Genomic DNA, 24,597 nt, shown 5'->3' with positions numbered 1-24,597 from the left:
ATGATGAACTCTGTCAATGCTGGCTGACCCGTGGGGGCATGGCCAAATGGCTGTCCCTCGCCATATGCACACGATTGTCTCTAAATCACACACGTGACTTCCGATTGGCACCAAACTGGATACGTATGACCTTTGTACACCGCTAAAGAGCCCATCAGGATTGAATTGTAATTTGACTCTATTGCGCACCCTTGGTCATTGCATCAGCTATATCTCCACTCTACATTGATTGATGTGCACCAAATTTGTGGTGCGTCGCCAGGGAACCATGCTGAACTAATCGGTGCATACGAACGTGCCTGGCGAACGCCCGCTTAAACTTCACGAGAGTGTACGCGGTGGCAGGCTGGATGCCCCACGGTGGCTATAGGCCGGAGCGGCGCTTGGCTGCGAGGGCCGCTTGAGGCGCAGCAGAGCTTTAATAATTTTTTTTTTTTTTTACAGATTACCACACTCTCACGACATGGACATGATTTTAATAAATATGTAAAAAAGCTGATTTTTAAAAATAAGTTGCATACAGTAGTCTTGACATTTGCTGTTAAAACTAACAGAAAAAAACTATTTTACCAAAGACTGCCGAGGCAGTTCTGACTCGTGGACTTCATTGCTTGGTGCAGCAATGCAGCAAGAGAACAGTAGACAACATCAGATCCCAACGCATTCCAAGGATCGCTCTGAACAATTCAAGCGTCATACAGTCCTTTAACAGCTACATAGCCCAACCCACTAGCCACACAATCTTGAAAGCACATTAATGTTAACAGCTTGAAAACTCAGTCCCAGTAATTAAAAAATCAATTCTACCCAATCTCATAACTAAAAGTTTTCTACCACATGTTCACAGCAAAGGCTCTCATGCTGTGGACTGCTACATTTTCCCCACAAAAACATAAAACGTATAAGCTAAAGTTGACCGACTAGTTTTGGATGCATTTTAAGCGTCTCGGCTGCTTCGGCTGACAAACAAAAGAAGCTGTCTGGAAAACATTGCACAGCAACAGATTACTAGGTCTTATCTCCTTACATCAAAGTTAAAGTGTCCAAAAGTTAACAATCAGAAATGCATGAGCATTGTTTGTTTTGGATTCCTCTTCAGACAGAATGTGCCCGGGAGTGAATTTCCACTTCGTGTTGAGATGAATGACAATGACTGAAAAAGAAAATAATTCTTATTTTAAATTATTTGACTTTAGATATATTTATATAATTAGAGAATTGTCTTTTAATACTTATCTTTTCAATGAGAAGGGTGAAACCTGCTTTTGACATTAGAAAATCTTTAAATTTGGACCAAACCAAGTCATCATACTCATGCGGTTGCCCAATAAAATGAAAAATATTTGATTTAGTCTGACAGGGAAGCCATGTTGAATGCACTAGTAGAGAGAAATGTATTGAAAAGGGTTTTCTAGAAAAAAAATGAAGGGCATCAAAAATTTGTCAATTTATCTTTTGTTAATTCACACTTCTGTACGCCGTCGAGTAAGTTTCTTCATCGAAATACATAAATACAAAGTTGAAAGACGTCAAAAGGAGCATCTTATCAAACATTGCTGAAATCCAAAATTTTTTGCTCAGTTCTCCTGAACATGTCAGTCAAGCTGAGCTTTGACTTTCAGCCACTGCAACACAGTTTCTTTTCTTTTCTTTTTTTTGTTTTTGTTTTCGTTTTCTTGCCGTATTGAAACATCGGGTCGCTGAGATGAAGCTTCAGGTATTCAGTGTATGGCCTGATGTCTGGTTAGGAGTTCATGGTTAGAAGTTCGTGTTTGGGTTGATGACTGCGATGTGCAGCCCAAATCATTATCCCTCCACCACTGGAGGGATAATGATGGATTTGGTTTGTGCATTAGGAACAACTATAATGAGAGAAATTAGATGTACTCCTTGAGATTGTTTGTGTTTCCTCTGAGCTCCCCAAACCGATGGACACCAATGAGTGAAACGCCTGTGTTTCACTTGTTGGTGCGTGACCGATGACGAAGTTCACCAATGACCAAGTTCATCGGTCTTGTCTTGCCTCTCTGTGCTACAGTGTTAACACACATATCTGTAGGCCTCAAACTGACCAACATCCTGCTTTTATAAAAGTGACCACACCAACGGTGGTCAGTTATAGTTAAGTTTGTTCATGTGGCAGCACCTAGCCGCTACTTTTCCTCATAAATCATATGGAAACAGGAAGAATGTGCTTAGTTTCTACACAAAAAGTGTCAACTTGATAAAATAACAGTTTGGAATCTGTTTTGTTTTTTTTAAGCCTTAGATTAGATTCATAATAGTGAGGACTTGTGCCTAATATGCCTGCAAAATGCGTGGCTGTAGGTAGGAAACTTAGTAGGTAGGCTTTACCTACTTGGTAGGTAGGAAACTTGCTGTGCGGTTTGGCGCTTTCACTGTCTTACTGATATTCAGTGTTACATGTAATGAGCTTTTCAAAACAAATGGAAATGATTATTTCTGACCAACAACTGGCAATTAAACATTTGCTTATATAAGGCACATGTCCCACAGCAACCTTTCAACATAAGATGGACGTATTTTCCCATGGTGAAAACTGTTGATTCATTCTGACTCTGGTATGCTTGAACTTTTCAGGTCACATTCTTACCTGGCACACCTTCTTAAAAAACAGGCGTAGTTTTTCCAGGAAGCATTTCAAAATCGCTCTACTAGTAATTTAAATGTAGTCAAGCAGGTCTTGTACTTACAGTCTTGTGAGAGGTTAAAGACAAACCATTAGATATTCTCCTGGTTATGAAGAAATGCTCAGTTCTTGACATTTATTCTAGATTGGCTTGGCTTAATTGAAATTCTTCTGAGACATATTAAAATCCTTTGCCAGACTCATAACTGCTTCCATCTTTTTTGTCAAACTGGACACCAAACTATTCGCTGGGCCTTCCAATCCTGAAACATCGGGTTGCCACAAAGAAATAATTAAAACCAACAGGAACATATAGTTTTGAATGACTTTAATCACAGTTCATTTATCACTAATCACCGTTTGTTTTTCACATTTAATAAAATAACAGTATGATTGGTTGCTAAAAGTCCCAAACCTGTTGTTTGTTAAACACTTTAGATTTAATTTGCATTCATAGTCCGGTAAATGAAATCAACACAATGTAAAAGACAGAAAAAAGAAAAAAATATGTCAATTTTATGAGAGGTTTGCTAAACTAATTACCAGATAAACTTATTTCACCCTTCATTTGCTTTGTAGAAATCTTAATTTGTGAATTATAATTAAGTCAGATGAACAATATCAACATTTTGATTCTAATGAAGACAGAGTTGGTTATGAACTAGAGTGCAGCATGAGTGAAAGTTATGAGTTAGTTTCCAGCACCTCCAACAAACAGATGGAGAAACAGAACAAGAACAGAGAGAGGGAAGACGCGAGCGATGGGAATGAGAGTTTCACCACCGCCAAATATGCTGTCATCAGTGGTAGGATGCTGAGTGGTAAAGTAAGGGTGCTGACTGGTAAAGTTGGGGTACCGAGTGGAAATGTACCAAGTGGGAAAGGGAGTGGGAGATGGTGGTGGTGGACAGGTGTAGTTCAAGTCGCTGTCATTGCCTGGGGAGGTGTAGGTAACAAAGCCCGGCTCCATGCCAGTGATTCTGTCGGTGATCCATTTATGGTACTGGGACACACGAGTGTAGACAGAAGGTCGGCCCAGGTAGTGATCATAAACATAACTCACAATCCCACTCTGGACCCAGATGGAGTCTTTCTTGGTCACTAGAGCTGCGCCTTCATCTCCCTGTGGAAGAATTTTACAACGTGTTTAACAGTGTTTTTCAATCTGGTCCAATAGAGACAGGTTGTTTAAAAAACCCCAAAACACTGTTACTATATTACAATCAACAAAGTGAGACAGAACACACATCTCATTAAATTGAGATACGAACTGACTAAATTGAATGAAATCTGCTGTGTCACTTGGAAAATATGTCATTTTTTAATATATATTTCTTAAATCGGTCACTGTTGTGATAGTACGGTATGAGACATGGCACACTGTAAGACCTCAAAAATATAAAATGAAAAAATTAAAGAACAAAAAGGGGTAATTACATAATATGCATCCTTTGTGGCATTTTCACTTCCAGCACACATCATGTTGTCTGTTATTGAACGGCCATTGTAGTAGTAGTAATAGTAGTAGTAGGTGCGGTAGAAGCAGGAGCATTTAGTGTTTCCAAGTACTGAAACATCAGCCTCCTGGAGAGTGTTGGGATAATAGTAGTACCCTAAAGAAAAAGGTTTTAAGGGTTATTTCGCTTTGAAGAATTCAACAATGGTATTGTACAGAAAGCTGATGTAAAGAAACAAAACTGTAGAAATTACCTCTGTAGCCAAAACCAGTAACCCAGCTGCTGGTTCCATCATAGAAAGTGCTATTTTCTGCAGCCAAACACACTGGTCGGATGTAGTCAGTGAAGTTGACAGGAGCAGACAGCTTCACAAGGCAGATGTCGTCTCCACCATAGTAAGTGTAGTTTTCATGGCAGGCTATGTAGTCAACTCTCCGAGTCACTTCACCAAGTCCAGACTGGTTGGTGGCACCTAAGTGCAAAACTGCACCACTAAGGTAATAGCTTAAAGAAGAGAGAAAAAAGTGTTTGACTGTGATTGTCACAGAGAACCACAATAGGTAGATATGAGAGATGTGCCGATCAGGTTTTTTTCCTGCCGATACCGATCACCCATGAGGGTCGATCACCGATACCGATCACATAATTATTTTAATTTTTTTATCATAAACACTACCGGTTACATTATGTGGAAAAAGGAACCATGAATTCCCCTTAATTTAGACAAAAACTTGTTTTTAATAACTTTTTCCAAGAAGAAAACTAAACAAAACAGGCATTGTGCAAATTGTACTGCTATCTGTAATACTATCTTTAACAGACTGATAACATATGAGGCTAAATAATGCAAAGAGCCAAAATAAAACCTCTCAACATTGCCAAAAAAATTCAAGTATAAAACTTAACATTCAAAGGCAAATACAGGATCCAATACAATAAACAATCCTGAGTTACTGAATGAAAACCTCCTGATATCATGGCGGCTAGCTGATTACTGCTAGTTCTGAGTGACTGTTTCTGACTGAGCAGAGTAATTATGCAGAGCAGGGAGGAGATCGATTATTTTTTCAGAGATTATCTGTCTCATGTTAGGACAGCGAAAGTTTTAATACGTATGTACAGAGGCGGATCTAGCAAGGTGGCAGGGGTGGCAGTTGCCACCACAAACGAGAGCCTCGTCACCCCTGTTGCCACCCCAGCTAGCGACAATGAATTCAATAAATAGTTATGGCAAATCGGACATTAAGCGCATGAAACTCTTTTTTCCCCGACAACATTGAATGCAACACAATGTAACCTGACACCCACTGCTGAGTAGCGGGAAGTGTGAGAGAAGGACAGAGCGCGAGGCAGCAGCATTGATAGATGTATATGTTACTGGACTGGACATTATGATTTATGGTAAGTCACACATGATGCGCCATTTCTGTCCATTGAGTCAGGAATATCGGTGGTCAGGAAAATACTACAATCACGCAAATAATCAGAACAACGAACGCAATGTTTAGCAGTTAATTCAACCATAGATAATGGTAATAAGGGCTTCATATGTCACAGCTGAGGAAAACGTTTTAATTTAAAGAAAACATTGAACAAATGAGCAGTGGGTCAGTTATACTAGCCTAACTGTTGTTAGCCTGCTACTGACTTTGATAACCTTAAACAGTGTTTCCCAACCCTGGTCCTCAAGGCACACTGACCTGCATGTTTTAGGTGTTCCCCTGCTTCAACACACCCCGTTCAGATGATTGCAATTCAGCAAAACCCTTTTAATCATCCATAAATTGAAATCATGTGTGCTGTTGCAGGGCAACATCTAAAACATGCAGGTCAGTGTGCCTTGAGGACAGGGTTGGGAAACGCTGCATGTGCTGCGCAGTTCCGTGTGTTTTGGTTCCGTTGGCACTAAAACAGGTCAACCCGCCCATCACGTCATCAGTAGAGCAGCTGTTTAAATCAGCTAATCAACCGCCGCTGTGCTCAGGCGAAAACTTATTAATAATCACAATATAGACATTAAGCCTGACAGCATAATGTAACAGACTGGATGTTCTGTTTTAGTGCTTTTGCTACTTTTTTGTGTGGGAAATGTTTGTTTTTTGGTGTTGATTCCCCTGATCGGTAATCTCTGCTCTATCTGCTCGTTGAGCTGTTGTTTGTCGGTTGCCTTGGCAACGGGTCCGTAAAGCGACACATAGAGCGAGAAAAGGCAGAATAAAAGTTGTTGGAGCTATTTTGTCTTTATCTCTTTATCCATTTGAATTTTGTTACTTTATTCTTAAATTTCTATTTTTTGTATTATTTACAGAGTTTATTTGTAGGTTGATAATTGTTGCTTTTATTCATTTTTTTGTTTTATTATTTTCTTATTTATTTTCTAAATTTAGACAGGAAGTAATGTGGGTCAGTCCACATAGATAAGTGCAGGGGCCTGGTGAAGGACCAGCAGGCATTTGGGTTTGGGGCCGATGGTTTTTAAGAGTGGTAGCATGAGAACAAATGAAAGTTTGATGTCTGTAATTGTTTGGTGAAAAAGGAAAATAAATCACCAAGAACAATCAATAAGTTTGGACATTGAACCTTCTTTTGCCCGTGTCGAGAATCATGACCCCAGTGCCTTAGTAGTGGCTTGGTGGAACTTTTATTGGATGTTTGGCTTTGCGAACAGTCAGAAGTGGTTCTGTTTGGTTCTTCACCTGTACCTTTATTGTGGCGCACTGCAGCCGCTGCAATTCCTAAAAACAAGTGACAAAAACTGAGCTAATCCCGTGTTCTAAAAACATGGTGATATTTATAACAGTCGTCAAACTACGGCTCCTACAGCATATTTAAAATAAAACGATTGACCAATAGAAGTAGATATTTGCCCTTTCTTGTATCTTGACAGAATTAACAGAAACTAAACTGTTTATAGATTTATATCATGGAGAATTTATCAAACATCAGTTTTCTAATCTTTATTTTAAGTTGTATTTAATAGATATATTAAATAACAAATGATGGTGCTACTAATATTTTTGTGACAGATTTCTCCTTGTCCTGTATTGGGATAAAATGGTTTTCTGGACACAATGCATGTCAATTGATATGCGTATCAGTAATGCATATCAATTAGCAGGAGTACGAAAGATGTGAAAATAATTAAGAATTATTAAGAACATTAAGAAAAATAAAGAAAAATAAGAAAAATTCTTAATATAGAAAATACAATTTCTACATTAAGAAATTGTATTTAAGCCTCAGTGCTATATGAAGCTAATTTTGAAACAATGCAAGTTAAAAAAAAAAAAAATATATATATATATATATATATATATATATATATATATATATATATATATATATATATATATATATATACTGCCACCCCTGAAAAAGTCCCTGCCACCCTCTTGCCACCCCATAAATATTCTTCTAGATCCACCCCTGCGTATGTAAAATGTATTTTTTTAGGTTAGATGCTGCAGCTTTAAACAGAAGTTCAGTGTGAGAATCATTACCAGGTGGAGCAGAAGCGGCGCTCCGTCTGTCAAATATTACTACCTGAAGCGTGTAGCGGCCATTCAACAGCGGGAACAGAACAAGCGTCTTACATCGCAGCTTGAAGACTTAAATAATTTTGCCGGTTATTTGTTTAGCTTTCTGACCGTCATGCTAATGCGCTGCTTTACCTGCTATCTCATCCTCCATATGTCTTTTTTACAGCAGTGAGGCATTGTTTTTATGTCGTATTAGCTTCGTTGTGTTGATGCATTTTGACCTGCTTCAATTTTCCGCCGCAACACGCAAACTTCCCCATTCACTCAGTGCGTTATAGTTCCACATCACTTAGGATTTGTTGCTGCACGTTTGCGCAGTGTGAAGGAAAGAGGAGACCAGCTGCACAGGCAGACTGAGAAATGAGATGCAGGTGATCGGTATCGGCAACAAGAGTCAATGATCGCTGATCACCGATCATGCACTTTTTCACGAAAATCGGCCCGATTATGATCGGTGGCCGATCGATCGGCACACCTCTAGTAGATATTTATCTTCCTTTCTTGCTTTCAATGCAATAATAAAGGTGTAGAGCTGGCATCCTCGATCCAGTTGCTGAACTGACATGACTGCTGCACTTCAATACAGGTGAAGTCTCAGTTTTGAGTTGACTAGGTTAATGTTAATAATTTTATTTAGAAAACCCTTTCTACATCCAGTTGAAATATCCAAGGGCTCATTCACACATGATGGAAAACTATTGCATTGTAGCAACAGTTGCCATGGCTGAGGCTGACAGAAAAGATGCTGCATGTTTTGCGCCATCGGTCTGACCAACACCGACAGGCAAGGTGGGTGAAGTGTTTTGCCCTGGGACATAAACGATGAGGGCAGGGCAACCGGGAACTGAAAGGCCTTTGAAAGTTTACTCTAAGAAACAATAATGTGAAGTACAGCTGAATTATTAAAAAAGAATGCAATACATTAAGAAATTTAATTTGTTGGTTCCTTCAGTCTTTGGTTCATAATTACAAGGGAAAATATCAAACCATGGCTTCCTACCTTCTTGAGCATTGAGCAGCTGTTAGCACCCACTCATCGGTGATCAGAGATCCTTGACAAATGATGTTGTAGCCATCTGAGGTAAAAGCCACATGCCAGGGCCAACTTCCTGGAGACGCATCTTGCCCTCCAATGATCCTGCTGTTGATGGGAGTCCTGGCACAGGCTTTACAACAATCACAGAACAGGGACAAACGTTAATGTTGCAACCAGTTTTCAGTGGGTTGGTCAGTTAAAAATTTATTTTTCTACTCCCCCACAACACACAGGCAAGTCTTTGTCAAAAATGTGGTGCTTGAAATGCTAAATACAAAAATTACACCATAATGATCTTTTTTTATTTTGCACCACTTTGCATTGATCTATCACATTGAATCCCAAAAACATACATTCAAGTTTATGGTTCCAACCTCACATTCAAAGGGTCTGGGTCAAAAGGGTAAAAAAAAGCTAGAAAAGGAGTGTTTGAGACTTACCGGGTTGCGAGTCACCTCCTGAAATTTACACACACACACACACACACACACACACACACACACACACACACACACACACACACACACACACACACACACACACACACACACACACACACACACACACACACACACACACGTGAAACAAGTTAGCTGAGGTTTTTTTTCTCACATTTCTGTCAGATGCACATCAATGCCATCATCAGATTTTATCCCCTCGCAAATTAGAAACAGAACTTTAATTTTTAGCCATAAGATTTAATGAATAAAAAAAAGACAATTGGATTTATATTTTACATAGATCTATTCAATCCCATATAGAATAAAGGAAGAGTAACTAATATTTTCTAGGTTTCTAATATGCTGAAACCTGGAAAATGGTTTTAAAGAGGTTCTCTTCACATATTAGTGAACTGCAAGCAAAACACGGTCCTTTGCCACCTCAGGTTTGTGAGGTGGTAAGGTTGTGTGTGGTTTTGTTGTGTAAGGGTGTGTGGCCAGCTGTGGAGGTAAGATTGTGGGGTGGAGGAGCAGGGAGCGGGCCTGGTTGTATGTCTGGTTCCAGGTCTTTCCTAGAAAAGGCATTTTACCATTTCTAGGAAAAGGAAAACTTCTTTTCTAGTACCTACATTAAAAATATATTAATGATAATTTTAAAAACATCAATAATAATGATTAAGAATATATCTAAATAATAAATCAAAAATTCCAAGAACCCATTTGATTTTAGCTCAATTATTAATCTAACTCTAAATTTGTCAAGAGATGTTTTTCTTTAATATAACTGTTGAATGTCTTGTTTCCAATATATTGGAACCTGAACAATAAATCTTAATCTTGTTAAACAGCAGTGGCTGATTCAGTGATTATAGGCAGTTTGCATATGCTCTATCAGTATATAAGTTAAATCTTTTTTTTCTCACCTTTGAAGAACAGCGCGATCATCACAGTGATGCCCCATGCAAACCCTTGAAGAGCCATTGTCACCAGTACTTCTTTTCTCTGGTTTTCAGCATTAAATACTAGAATGTTTTGTTTAGCTCCACCCAAAGTGACATAATGTCCCATATACTTCCTCCATCACAAATAATCTCTCTCTGATCTGCATTGACTTGGATCTAAAAACAAAACAAGAATGAGTCCAAACTTGGGCAAGGTTATGTTTTCATGGTATACAAGTCAAACAAGTTGGACAAGATTATTTATGGATCATAGCTTAACAGAGACAATCAAAACTGTCAGATGACTGATTGACCTGCGATAATTCAGAAATAGTTCAAATAGTTTGGATGTATTTTAATTTCTTTTCTACTTATGGAAAGTTTCTATTTATATTATAGGTTTGTTGTGCCTTTCTATATAAAATAAAAATATATAAAACGTCAGATATTTCACAAGGAGATCTTAACATTCATGGAAAAACCTTATGTAGCATATTTAAAAATGTAATATACTGCAATTTAAGTAGTTTGGGAATAAATGGATCAAATGGACTAGTTTCTCAGAAGAACAGTGTTCGACTCATGAAGAAGACAGACTGAAGAATTGCAATTTGCAAGTGCCTTGTATTCACAGGGAAAGAAGAATTATATTTACAAATTCAGTGAAGAAACATCTAAATGGCCATATAAAAATATACGCAATAAGAGAAAAAAACAACAAAATAACAAAAACCAAAACTAATTAATCCCACCATTAATTTATTACTAAACCCACACCCTTCAGTCCGTTCACCCCACGCTGGGGTCGATAAATCCCAAGCAGGCTGGTCTTGGAAAAAGTGCTTGGTGCAGTACTGGTCAGAGATGGCTTAATCAAGGATCAGAGTGGGACAAAAGTGTTCACAGGCTACAAGGAGCCTCCTACCAGCCTGGCAGGAGAGCGGGAGTCTTCACACACACACAGGTGCTATCCTTTCTATGGCTCTAGGCCTGGACATTTAGCTCGCCATCACCTGGCCAGATCCGCAGTTTATTTTACTCACAACCTGCCGTCTCTCCTGGCTGATGGTAATCGGCTCCTGTAGCTCTGCTCCCCTCCTATTGTTCATACTTCCCCGCCCAGTTAATATGGCCGGCAGATAGGCTGCAGTGGCACACGTGACTTCGATACTGAGCAGTGATTGGCTGCTTCATAATCTCGCGAGAGCAACATTATTATCAATATTATCACGTGATCTGATAAAGAGGGTTGGAGAAACTGGAAAAAATTAGGAAATAGGAGTTAGAAATTTAACACCCGGGTTACACTTACATAACCTTATATTAAAGCAGAAAGTACGGCGGCCACCATAAGAAAGGCTTATAGTAGTGATGGGTAAATGAGGCGTTTCGACTCATAGCAACACTGTATTGATACTGTGTCGATACTGTGTCACTCAATACTGACACCTGCTGGACATTAAAAATTCCTACAGGCGACGTAGTGATTTGATGACCAAGTCTAAATAAGATTTAAGTCTTTGTATTTTATTGATTATATATTGTATTATGTCATATCTTCAGTTACATTTAAAATATATTTGATATACAGTCAATAAAGAATGTGACCATGTACCATAAAGTGAAAATTTAAGTGAATGTGTTTGGAATGAGGATGCATGGACTGTTTTTTTCCCCACACATTTTTATTAAAAAATAAGTTTTTACAACATTTTGAAATTTAGCCTGTTACGCTTTTTTTGACAAAACTTTTGCTGTAGAAAAAAATTAAGTAAACACTACATTTACAGCGAACCCTTGTTTTTCTTAGGGGTTGCGTTCCGAAAATGATAGGCGAAATCCGTGAAGTAGTCACCTTTATTTTTTACAGTTATTACACAGCATAAATAAATACTCTACATTGAAACCAAAGAACAAAACCTGTTTTCAGGTCAGCGAATGTGCGTGTGCATCAATCGGGCCTTATTAATGTGATCCGCAGTCGTGTCATTAAAGTGTCTCCTCCAACCTGCACCGCCAGATTCCCTGCTGTATCTACGGCAGAGCGACGGATCTCATCAAACGAGCCTCCGGTCAGGTTTTGCGCTGCGTCTGGCCACAGTTTTTTTTTTTCCAGCAAACATTGAAAGTTTCAGTTTCCATCTCCTTAGTGGCCAATCTGTATTAAACACCGTAACGTTATTGGCACTCAGGTAGCGCGGAGACTGTTTTTACCAATCATATGGTCAATTAGGACGAAGAACACTGTGGAAATAAAAACTGCACAAAAAAATCTGCGAAGCAGCGATACCGTGAAAAGTGAACCGCGTTACAGCGAGGGTTCACTGTATATGAAATAATTTATAAAAAGCAACTGAGTAACCCAAGCCCCCATCCGGAGCCGGGCCGGATGGCTCACATGGTTGTAATTTGTCAAATTACAACCATAAACAAATATATTTTATTGAAATTTTGTGTCAGATCAACACAGTGATATACAGTCAGGTAGATAAATAGACATGACTAAAAATGTTTTTCTTTTTTTTAACCAATAAAAAGCTGAAAAGCGTGGTGCGAAGAGTATTCAGCCTCTGAGTCAGTACTTTGTAGAACCACCTTGTTGCTGCAGTTCCAGCTTCAAGTCTTTTACGGTTTGTCTCTACAAGCTTTGCCTTTTCATCTTTGCAAAATGGCTTAAGCTCAGTCAAATTAGATGGAGAGCGTTCATGAACATCTTGCCATTTTCACATCTTGCCACAAATCCTTGATTGGGTTTATGTCTGGACTTTGACTGGGCCATTCTATCACATGAATATGTTGTGTTTTAAACCATTCTATTGTAGCCCTGGCTTTATGTTTCGGGCCGTTGTCCTGCTGGAAGGTGAACCTCTGCTCCGGTCTCAAGCCTTTTGCACAATCCGAAGGTTTTCCTCCAGCATTGTCTTGTATTTGGCTCCATGCACCTTCACGTCAGCTCTGACCAGCTTCCCTGTCTCTGCTGATGATCTTATGGCTAAAAATTAATGAATAATAAAAAAAAAACATGACAGTTGGTTTTGTATTTTGCATAGATCTATTCAGTCCCATATGATATGATTTTCCTTAATGGTTTTCTTCTTTCCACTTTTTCATAAAGACCATGTTTGTGCAGTGAGTGAATAATAGTTGTCCTGTGGACAGATTTGCCCACCGGAGCTGAGGATATCTTGGCTGATTAATGATCTCCTTGTTCAGCCTGGAAGTTTAGGTGGATGGCTTCGTCTTCGTAGGTTTACATTTGTGCTGCACTCTTTCCATTCCCGGATGATGGCTTGAACAGTGCTCTGCGAGATGTTCAAAACTAATGAAATCTTTTTATAACGTAAGCCTGCTTTAAACTTCTCAACTTTCTCCCTATGCTTCAACTTTTCAGGTCACATTTTTACTTGACACATACAACAAGTCATCTTAGTTTTTTCCAGGAGGCATTTCAAAATTACCATTAATTTAAAGGTAGTCGAGCAGGTCTTATACTTGCAGTCACAGTTCACTATGGTCATCAAGATATCCTTGCTTCTTGACATTTATTTTGGAATGGCTGAATTAAAATTCTCCTGTGACGTATTAAAATCCCTCACCAGACTCGTAAACTACCGTCTTTGTCAAACTGGACACCAAAAGGTTTGCCGTCTCTTCCAACCCTGAAGCATGGGGTTGACTCAAAAAAGATTGAAACCATCAGAAAAGTACAGCCTTAAATTATTTTAATCAGTTCATTTATGACTAATCAGCATTTGTTTTCATATTTAAGTAATTCCAGTGATTGGTAAAAAATTCCAAAATTGTGTTAATCACTCGAGATTTAATTGACATTTGCCATTCAGGCAAATATAACTGACACAATGTAAAGGAAGGGAAATAAAAGCAATTTTTTCAATTTTATGAGTGAACTGTTAAATTAATGATCAGATACTTATTACACCCTTTATTTGCTTTGTAGAAATCTTAATTTGTGAAATGAGACTAAATCAGACGAACAATATCAACATTTTGATTCTAATGAAGAGTTGGTTATGAACTAGAGTGCAGCATGAGTGAAAGTTATGAGTTAGTTTCCAGCACCTCCAACAAACAGATAGAGAAACAGAACAAGAGCAGAGAGAGGGAAGACACGAGCGATGGGAATCAGAGTTTCACCACCGCCAAATATGCTGTCATCAGTGGTAGGACGCAGAGTGGTAAAGTAAGGGTGCTGAGTGGTAAAGTTGGGGTACAGAGTGGAAACGTCGGGGCGCTGAGTGGAAACGTCGGGGCGCTGAGTGGAAACGTCGGGGCGCTGAGTGGAAACGTCGGGGCGCTGAGTGGTAGTTGTAGGTGGGGGACAGGTGAAGTTCAAGTCACTGTCGATGCCTGGGGAGGTGTAGGTAACAAAGCCTGGCTTCATGCCAGTGACTCTGTCGGTGATCCATTTTTCGTACTGGGACACACGAGTATAGACAGAAGGTAGCTGCTGATAGTAATCAGTATAACTCAGAATCCCACTCTGGACCCAGATGTTGTCTTTCTTGGTCACTAGAGCTGCGCCTTCATCTCCCTGTGGAAGAATTTTACAACACGTTTGTTAAAACTGTTTTTTTTTTTTCAAGGTGGTCCGAAAAAAAAGTCAGAGCCCTTTTTAAAATAAACAAAAACGCTATTACTATATTCAACAAAGTGAGGCAGAACGCACATCTCATTAAATTGCTTGAGATAAGAACTGACTAAATTGAACTAAAGCTGCAGTTTGTAACTTTCTTATGAAAAAGAAACCCAATCCCTCTGCGTCCTCCCAGCGCTACCGTCATCTACAGAAATGAAATCAGGAGAAGGATTGTTGTAGCGCTATCAATCACTGCTCATATTTGCGCTGCTCAATGTGCTGGACAAACACTAAACAGTTTATCTGCTGTGATCAGTGGCTATGCTAACCAGCCTTAGCATTTGTGGCAGGCTCTCCTGATGAGAAACTATAGCGCAGCAGAGTAATTGTGAGGGAGTGAACTCTACACATAAGCATGGTTGACCCTCCTTCTGAGTTTGATTGGTTGTTTCTGACCGAGTCATGACTATCTGTCTCATAGCATACTGTTACAAAATAGTTTCACCAAGTATCTAGAAAAGTTACTTAAAGCTTCTTTATTGCAGATTTAACTTCATAAAGTTCAATTTAGCTTAAAATGTAAAACCAAAAAATAACAAAAAAAGGTAATTACATTAATCTTTTTCTTTGAAACAGTTTCGCTTCCAACACACATCACGTCCTCTGTTATTGGATAGGTATAGCCGACCTTTTTGTGGATGCAGTTGCATTTTGTGTTCCCAAGTACTGATGGATTGATTTCCCGGATAGACGGGGAAGTCAACGTTTCTGAAGAAAAAACAGTTTTAAGGGTTATTTCTCTTTGAAGAATTCAACAATGGTTTTGTATAGAAAGCTGATGTGAAGAAACAAAAACAGTAGAAATTACCTAAACTAATGGCCCAGCTCCTGGTTCCATTGTAAAAAGTACTGTTTTCTGCAGCCAAACACACCGGTCGGATGTAGTCAGTGAAGTTGACCGGAGCCGACAGCTTCACAAGGCAGATGTCGTTTTCATTGTACAAGGTGTAGTTTTCGTAACAGACAAAATCGGCAATTCTCCGAGTCACGCTACCATATCCAGACTGAATGGTGGCACCGAAGTGCAAAGCTGTGTCACCAAAAAGGAAGTATCTTAAAGAAGAGAGAAGAAAGTGTTTGAATATGATTGTCACTGAGTATCAATATAGGTAGATCTTTAACTGTTTTTCTTGCTTTCAATTCAATAATAAAGATTTGTAGAACTGGCATCCTTGATCCAGTTGCTGACCTGACATGACGGCTTCACATCACTGAGTTTACTGCAGTTGACTACCGTAAATTCTGGACTATAAGCCGCTACTTTTTCCCCACACTTTCAACGCTGCGGCCTATACAAAGGTGAGGCTAATGCATGTTTTTCTTTTTTGTTGTTGTTTTCCCCCACACTGCCAAAAACATTTTGCCTCATAACAATACAGCAGAGTTTCCCAACCCTGGTCCTCAAGGCACACTGTCCTATATGTTTGAGGTTTCCCTGATTTAATATGCCTAATTCAACTGATTACAGTTCAGAAAACGCCTGTTAATCAGTCATCAATTAAAATCAGCTGGACTGAAGCAAGGAAATACCTAAAGCATGCAGGGCAGTGTGCCTGGAGGACCAGGGTTGGAAAACACTGCAATAGACCAATGAAATTGAGGGGTAGTTTAGAGATCTAATGAAATTGTACAATAAATTAAGAACAATTTCACACATCAATGACCGGTATAGTAAATCTCTTTTTTTCGCTCTCATAAACATGGAAAACACTCAAAGAAAATCATATTATGCAGCTTTTACATTAAAGGCGATCATTCTGGCAGTTCAAGATGTCACAGCTGCTGCTGAGCTGTGACCACTCACACCTGATCGTCATCACCCGGATCCCCAGCTGCTGCCATATAAGGACGGATCTTCCCCCTGCACGGCGTCAGATTGTTGTGAAACCCTCAGCGGTAACACTTTCAGGCCTGCTGTAGTAACTTGAGTTAACTGCCCAGTACTAACCTGTCTGTCTCTTCCTTCTGCCTAGTTGCCTCTCCTGTCCCCGATCCTGACCCCCACCACTGGTTTTGGACCTCCTGGCTTTGACCCCCTGTCTGTCTGACCCTGAGATCTGGAATTGCCTGACCCTGATTTGGATTCCCTGGTTCTGACCCCGGCCTGTCTGACCAAGAAGTAGTTTATTTCCTAATAAACACCAGTTTTTGTATTCACTGTTCAGTCCCTGCGTCCATCAGTTCCTGAACGTGTCACAAGAAGGACATAATCTTGGCATAAATGAATCGATGGTGAGACAGACGCCAGCATGAAGAACTGAGTCAAAGCAAAAAGATGATGAAAGCTTGAAAACTTTCTTTAAGACTGGCTTAAGACACAGACAAAGTGGCTGCAGTGTTTCTACTGTGCAGATCAGACTGAAGGCTAAAGGAATCGCCACCGAAGTGAGAATCGAAGATTTTAGAGGTGGGCCTTTGTGGTGGTCAATGTCTCAGTTTATGAGACGAAGAGGCCTGTCCATCAGGGCATGCAGGGCTTTGCATCAGCAGCTCCTTCCATGACTACGGGGAAGAACTTGCTAACTTCCACATGTTCACTCAAACCAAGATGGCAGAGAATTCCATCAGGCCATAAATCGTAAATATGGAAGAATAATTGATGTTTGACCTGCCTCTCATTGGGACTGATAATAACGACAACGAAGATCCCAGAGACGGAGATGTTGGAATGTTGTTTGTGCACTGTTCAGTAAAAAAGTATAAGCAATGTAATTTATGTTACTGATACATAAACGGTTACTTTTTAATGTATATTTTAAGGTAGCCGTGTTACAAGCACTGTTCGAAAGAAAGCATTTGCAATATGTATGAGTTTATTATACGAATTAAATTAAAAGTTAAAAATTGTAATATCTTTCTGTGTAAATATGTCATATTACAATGTGGGTCACCTGCAATTTACCATCTTACTAATCCGGTGCGGCCTGTACAAATACAACATTTATTTTCTTTCTAAAATTAGAGCATGCGACTTTTAATCAGGTGTGTTGTGTAGTCTGGAATTTACGGTAGGTTAATTTGAAAAGGTCTTTGAAAAATAACTCAACTCTAAGAAACCTATGAAGTGCAACTCATTAGTTGGTTACTGCCGGGGTTTTGTTCATAATCACAAACAAAATGCCAAACCATAGCTTCTTACCTTTGGCATTGAGCAGCTGTCAGCACCCACTGGTCGGTGATCAGAGATCCCTGACAAAAGAGGTGGGCGAATGAGGTAAAAATGACACTCCAGGGCCAATTTCCTGGAGACGCATCTTGCCCTCCGATGATCCCGCTGTTGTTATGGATGGCGCAGGCTTTACAACAATCACAAAACACACAGGGTAACGGCACTGATAGTTTTCACTTCATTTTTTATTTTATACTTTATTTTTGAAGGAATTTTTTATACAGGGCAAACCATAACAACAAGAAGGAAAAGAAAAAAAAAACAATAAAAGAAAAAGGAAAGAAAAAGAAATATCACAACTAGGACAATAAACGGCACTCAAAAACAGAGGTCACCAAGGGAGGGAGACAGCTATACCATACAAAAAGATAAAACTAAAACTGACATATAACTGACAAACATGTTACAGCGTATGTAAAGTTCCGTGAAGAGTCAGACAGGTGGGAGTTTCTTTCCAGATTTACCAAGTCCTGCCAAGCCACTCAACACCAGACTCCTATTATCACACCTGATGATGAAATAATGATACTCAACTTACTCTCGAGTTCCTATATGTTAACCATTTCAACCAATATTTTTTAATTTTGTTTTTCCTGAAGTCTTATGGAGAAGGTGAGCATTTCCAATTCACATATTTCTTCTACGGTGGCTGACCAGTCTCTCAATGTCGGTGGGCTCCCACTAAGCCACTTTCTTGTTATTGATTTTTTTCCTGCTATCAGTAGTATTTTCAACAGGTACTTATCCTGAGTGTTGAGTTCATTTGGTAAGTTGCTTAAATATATAGTTTTAAAGTTGTGCTCAATTTCAAAACCAAGAATTACACTCATCTCTTTGGTTACCTTTGACCAATAGGAATAAATCAATGGGCAGTCCCAGAAAATATGAAAGTGGTCAGCCATCACATTATTACATCGTCTCCAACAAAGCCCAGATTCAGCTCTGCCGCTCTGGGAAAATGTTCTTTTGGGGGTTATGAAAAACCTAACAATATTCTTCCATGAAAATTCCCTCCAACATCCTGAGCTAGTGGTGGTGGAGTTAATTTGGCATATGTTTAGCCACTCATCCTCTGTCAGTGATATTTTTGCCTCCCTTTCCCATGAAATTTTAATATATAATGTTGATGTTTTTTAATAGCTTCTAAGCACACATGTAATCTGGACAGCCTCTTCTTACAGGATTTACCTTTGTAAGCATCAATGAAGACGTTAATGAGGTCCTGATCATATTTCTCCGGTATTTTAATGTTCTTATTAAAGTGGTGCCTGAGCTGCAAGTATCTGAAAAAGTCTCATTTGTCAAGGTCAAATTTTTCTTGCAGTTGTTGGAAACTATCCAGATCGGTTCCAGAGGAAATCACGCAGTATGATGTAATGCCTTTTTTGGTTAGTTGATTGAATTTTGAGTCAAGTTGTGCTGGTACAAAATCCCCATCATGCTCAATCCATCTTAATAGCCTAGTTTTCCTCTCTAAAAGTGGGTTGCGGAACTCTCTAAACCAGATGCTGAGGGGGACTTTTGTGGAAACGCTCAACTCATCTGAACATATAGTCTTGAGGTGTTTATCCTCCAGCAGAGCTTGCGGGGGGATATCGATTTGACTTAATTCTAGTTCTTTCCATTTTGCTTCATACCCCTCTTCACACCAGTAAACCGCAAATTGCAGTTGTGCTGCTCTGTAATAATTTTCCAAACGGGAGTGACATCCCTCCTTTATCTCTTGGTAATTGTAATGTTTTATAGCGTACCCTTGGTTTCTTATTCCGCCATATAAATCTGGAGATGATCTGGTTCCACTCGTTAAATTGCTTGGTAGGAATTTCTATTGATAAAGATTGAAAAAGGAACAACAGTTGAGGTAAAATGATCATTTTTATTATTTCTATTTGGTTGTACAAATCGAGCATCAGGGGAGCCCACCTGTCCAAGTTATTTTTTACTTTATTGGTCATAATACCATAATTTGTGCTTTGTATATTTTGTTTAAATTTCTGGTAATGTTAATACCTAAATATTTCATGGTTTTTATCTTCCAATTAAATTTAAACCAATTATTTATATCCTCTCGGGGTGAGTAGTGGAAGCACAGGGTCTGAGTTTTTCCAATATTTAATTTATAACCTGAATAATGTCCAAATTGGTGGAGGCAGGACATGAGGTTAGGTAGACTGGTATCTGTGTCGGATAAGGTCACCAGAACATCATCAGGGTATAGACATGTTTTGTATTCTCTTCCCTTAAAAATGATTCCCTTAATTTCTGGATCTTCCCTAATTTTTTGAGCAAGTGGCTCTATAAAAAGTGCAAAGAGACTCGGGCTCAGATGGCATCCTTGCCGTTATCCTCGTTCCAAAGGGAATGTTCCTGAAAGGCCACCATTTATTTTGATCTGGGCTGCTGGTGAACTGTATATTGATTTTAAACAATTTATGAGTGTGTTATTAAAGCCAAACCGCTGTAGGACCAGATATAAGTATTCCCATCGTACAGAATCAAAGGCTTTTTCAGCATCAAAACTGATTGCTAAAGATTTAAAATTATTTCTGTTCATGATGTCAAATAAGTGTAACGCTCGCCTCACATTATCCTGTGTACGTCTATTTTTAATAAATTCTGTCTGGTCTGTATCAATCAGTTCGGGGATAATATTTTCTCGTCTACTGCCAATTATTGAAGTGAATATTTTATAATCAATGTTCAAGACCGAAATGGGCCGGTATGAGCTACACTCACTTTTATCCTTTCCTGGTTTAGGTATAACGGATATTATTGCTTGTTTCCAGGAAGGTGGAGTCTCACCTCCTTTAAGCACATGATTAAAACAATTTAGCAACAAACGTGTTATATAACTCCTAAACATTTTATACCATTCAGCTGGTAATCCATCACCACCTGGTGACTTACCTGTTTTCAATTTTGAGATGGGTTTATCCACCTCTGCCAGTGTTATATCTGCAGATATCCAATTATTTTGCTCTACGCCAATTGAGGGGAGATCTAAAGAGTCTAGAAACTACTTTACTGAGGAAAGGTCGGTTAATTTGGGTTGACTATATAATTTCCTGTAGTACATTTCAAATAATTTATGTATTTCATCTGGGGAGAAACTCATCTGATTGGAAATGGGATTTTTAATTTTAAAGATGGATATGTCTAGTTGTTGTTTTAGTCGCCAGGCTAATTTTTTTTTTTTTGCTCGAGGTCCATTGTCATAATCTTTTTTGTTTTTAAAACAGTGGGTCGGTCAGAACATACAGGCAAATCTTTGTTAAAGGGGCAGCATTATGCATTTTCCAGACACATGGTGCCATTTTATGGCACAATCAAGCAACAGTTGTTATAAAAGTGCTACCTATATCAAATATAACTTAGAAATTTGACTTCATAATTTAACTCCTTGAAATTAGACCTCTGTCTCTTTAAAAACTCCTGCTCTCTATGAAACTCTACCTTCAGGGAGTCACAATGGCGCTCCTTTATTAACCCTTTAACATTTCATCAGGGAAGAAGGAAATTAACACAAATAAGTTTTTTCCCCCTTCCTTTCTTCTATGTTACTATTACCACTATTGGCAACTTGTTAATGTTAACATACCATCATTATTATTTAAATTTTTTTTACATTTTACTTATTGTTACATAACACAGATTAAGAATCTAGGCGTACATTGGCAAGGAGTTACTAATTATTCTGATGCTATATGTCCATTTGTTATTTATTATTGTCATTATTACTATTGATGTCATCCATAGATTTTCTTATGAGAGTGAGTTTGTAACCATTTTACTGATATAATATAGTTTTTGTTGGTTCTGTAGAACAGTATATTGAACAGGCACATGAATATTATAACTTGGGTTTAATTACAATTTTTTTATAATTATTGAGCCAGTAAGTGATATATTTTATTAAATTGAGATGAGGGATGGTATTAAATGAGTGTTCACTTTTTCATACTCCTTTTCAAACAGAAAAGTAGTGGTAAACTAATTTTGTTCTTGGTTATGTATGCAGATGTTTTCTCTGTCCTACTGATTGCTTGTTTTTAAAAACTTGTTTGAAATAAATGAAATCAAATCAGTGTTTCACTGAGAAGCAGCTATTATAGAAAGTTGAGCTGATGTGCAGTTCCACCAGATGTTTGCTAATTGTGGCTGACTAGTCTGAAGAAGCGGAGTGGGGGAGTCGCAGGGAAGGGAGGCTCCGAGTCGGAAGATTGGAAATTGCAGCTCGGAGGAGGAGCTTTGTCCTTGAAGGCGGAGCTAGGTCCACCCAGGCGTTTTGCGGAGCTGAGTGGTTCCCAAGACAGATTAGGGGATTTCTCAAATATTAATGGAGAAACAAAGCAACACTCCAGGAATGTTTTTGATGTGGGAATAACATAACATGACATAAAGCTCAAAAAGTTGATTTTACGTAACACTGCCCCTTTAACAATGTGTTGCTTGAAATATTTAATACAGCTATAAAAAACTGAAAATTAGATTTAGTCCATATACATTGTAACTTAATATTTAACAAAACTGACTCTACTGTGCCTTAGACATACCTGTTTTTGTGATACTACAAACACCAATTTCAGTTCATTTTAAAAGGATTTTATGGGATTGATCAACACAACACACTATGATTAAAATTTAATTTATCATATTGAACCCCAAAAATATACATTCAGGTTTGTGTTTGTAAGCATCACGTTCAAAGGATCTGAATACTTTGATCAAAAATCTTACAAATCAACATGTGATCATTTTCACCATTTTAAAGGTAAAAAATCCCCAAAAGTACAACAGTTTTTTTTTCCTGTTAAAAAATTAGAAAAGGAATGTTGTTTACTTACCGAGTTGTGAGTCACCTCCTGAAATTTGCACACACACACACACACACGCACACACACACACACACACACACACACACACACACACACACACACACACACACGCACACACACACACACACACACACACACACGCACGCCAAACAAGTTAGGTGAGACTGTTTTCTCACTTTCTGTCAGACACTTGTGTCAAATCCATCATCAGATCTTATATCCCCTCACTACAGTCATGTGTTTACATCATTGATATTAAGAGACTGATTTTGTCACTGTCATATATGAAGCCAAAAATCAACAATATAAAAATTGCAACAACAAATAATATTAAATAAGACAATTGTCTGTATATCATTGATAGTTCAGCAGTTTATCCACAAGTTTGTGTGACAGTCTTTTGAGATCACCTGTAGAGACTTAAATAAACACAAACATTTAGTACAGTGGTCCCCAACCTTTTTATTACCGCGGACCGGTCAAGACTTGGAAAATTTTGCTGCGGCCCAGGGGGAGGGGGGGGCGCGTGAACCGTCAGATTCATGTTGGTGTTCCCGCTAAATCCCGAATATGCCCAATTTGGGTTGCCTTGGCCTTTTATCGCAACTTGTAGGGTTTTCCCTGACTGGGAATGAGAATACGACCTGTTGAATGTGACAGGTAGCCAATCAGAAAGCGCAGTGACGTAAGAACAGAGGGGAATCCCAAACAGCTGACATATCGGGCAACTGAGAGTCCGGTGGATATCGGAGATGATATGTGGAAATGTTTATTATTTAATCTAAAGGTCCTTATTATGTTTATTCAGTTAAAAATGTTAACTATGAAAAAACACAGTCACCTCCAAATCCTAGTGCAGCAAATAGAGCGGCTGCTCCCGTCGTCTTTTATCCACTGATTTAGTAGATTCAACCAAAACCACTGAACATTTCCTTAGCTCTTAGTTTTGCTAAATCATAATCCTGTTTTCTTTTTCTGCATCCTTTTCCATGTTGTACCTGTAAACAAACCACGTCATACTAACATCTATCAGTTTTCTTCTGGTAAAGCATTTCTGTTAATTATGGATATAATCTCACAGATAAATTACTTGTAGGCCAGGCGTGTCAAACTCATTTTCATTTTGGGCCATATCAAAAATCTGAATGTTCTTAAAGGGCCTGTTGTGCCAGAATGTTTTCATAAAATCCCACTAAATTAACTATAAGTGTTTTAGCATTAAATAAGTGTTTCTTAAAATTAACTATTACTTAACATCTTTTCACTGATCAGTCCATCCAGGATTTTGCGATTGTTTTTGTGGTGCTAATTTATAAATATTTGTAAGGAATTTTTTACATTTGCACTAATGCATGATACTTAAACCCACTTAATACATTGAGTCACTTAAACTCAATGTATTTGGCCAATTTAAAAAAAAACAAAAAAAAAACTAAAATCTGAAAAAATGCGGAGATCTATTGATTTAGTGCGAATTTTGCAGATTTGTGAAAAACAGGAGAAAAACTTATTAATGTAATTTGCAGTCTAGAAAGGCACATGAAAAGCCACAGCAGGCCAGATTTGGTCCCCGGGCCCTGGGTAACAGAGGTGAATTGCAAAGCAAATGACTGATTCGATGCTTATAGATGATGTGCGATGCTTTTTAACAGTATTTCAATCAAAGAGAAATAAAAGTAATATTTTTTTCTCACCTTTGGAGAAGAGTGCGATCATCACAATGATCCCCCATGCAAGCCCTTGAAGAGCCATTGTCACCACTCTCTTTTCTCTGGTTTTAAGCATTAAATACTTTTGTGTTTAGCTCCACTCAAAGTGACACGATGTCCAATAAATTGCTCTGATCACATATGAGCTCTCTCTGTTACGACTT

General features: G+C 38.5%; 2 protein-coding genes and 1 long non-coding RNA gene across 3 annotated transcripts; 1 reads left to right on the top strand and 2 right to left on the bottom strand.

Moving 5' to 3' along the window:
• Positions 1–2,961: 2,961 nt before the first annotated feature.
• LOC103480401 (serine protease 27-like) lies at positions 2,962–10,162 on the bottom strand. The gene is made up of 6 exons (XM_008435332.3): positions 10,046–10,162; positions 9,123–9,140; positions 8,647–8,812; positions 4,361–4,611; positions 4,088–4,263; positions 2,962–3,773 (listed from the first exon to the last, which is right to left on the bottom strand). Exons 1-6 carry the CDS (start codon positions 10,101–10,103, stop codon positions 3,342–3,344), a joined length of 1,101 nt encoding a protein of 366 aa, XP_008433554.3. The 5' UTR covers positions 10,104–10,162; the 3' UTR covers positions 2,962–3,341.
• On the top strand, positions 5,418–16,878 carry LOC103480400 (uncharacterized). Its single transcript, XR_014084518.1, has 4 exons — positions 5,418–5,508; positions 15,874–16,019; positions 16,455–16,616; positions 16,694–16,878. It is a non-coding gene; the product is annotated as an uncharacterized LOC103480400 (long non-coding RNA).
• Positions 13,769–24,597, bottom strand: LOC103480402 (serine protease 27-like). The gene is made up of 6 exons (XM_008435333.3): positions 24,419–24,597; positions 22,734–22,751; positions 17,860–18,016; positions 15,529–15,773; positions 15,274–15,428; positions 13,769–14,615 (listed from the first exon to the last, which is right to left on the bottom strand). Exons 1-6 carry the CDS (start codon positions 24,507–24,509, stop codon positions 14,130–14,132), a joined length of 1,152 nt encoding a protein of 383 aa, XP_008433555.2. The 5' UTR covers positions 24,510–24,597; the 3' UTR covers positions 13,769–14,129.

The sequence above is a fragment of the Poecilia reticulata genome, chromosome 18 (assembly GCF_904066995.2).
Source record: "Poecilia reticulata chromosome 18, P_reticulata-male-v2, whole genome shotgun sequence".
NCBI lineage: Eukaryota > Metazoa > Chordata > Actinopteri > Cyprinodontiformes > Poeciliidae > Poecilia > Poecilia reticulata.
The sequence above is the reverse complement of the archived record's forward strand: the minus strand, read 5'-3'. Positions and strand labels throughout refer to the sequence as shown.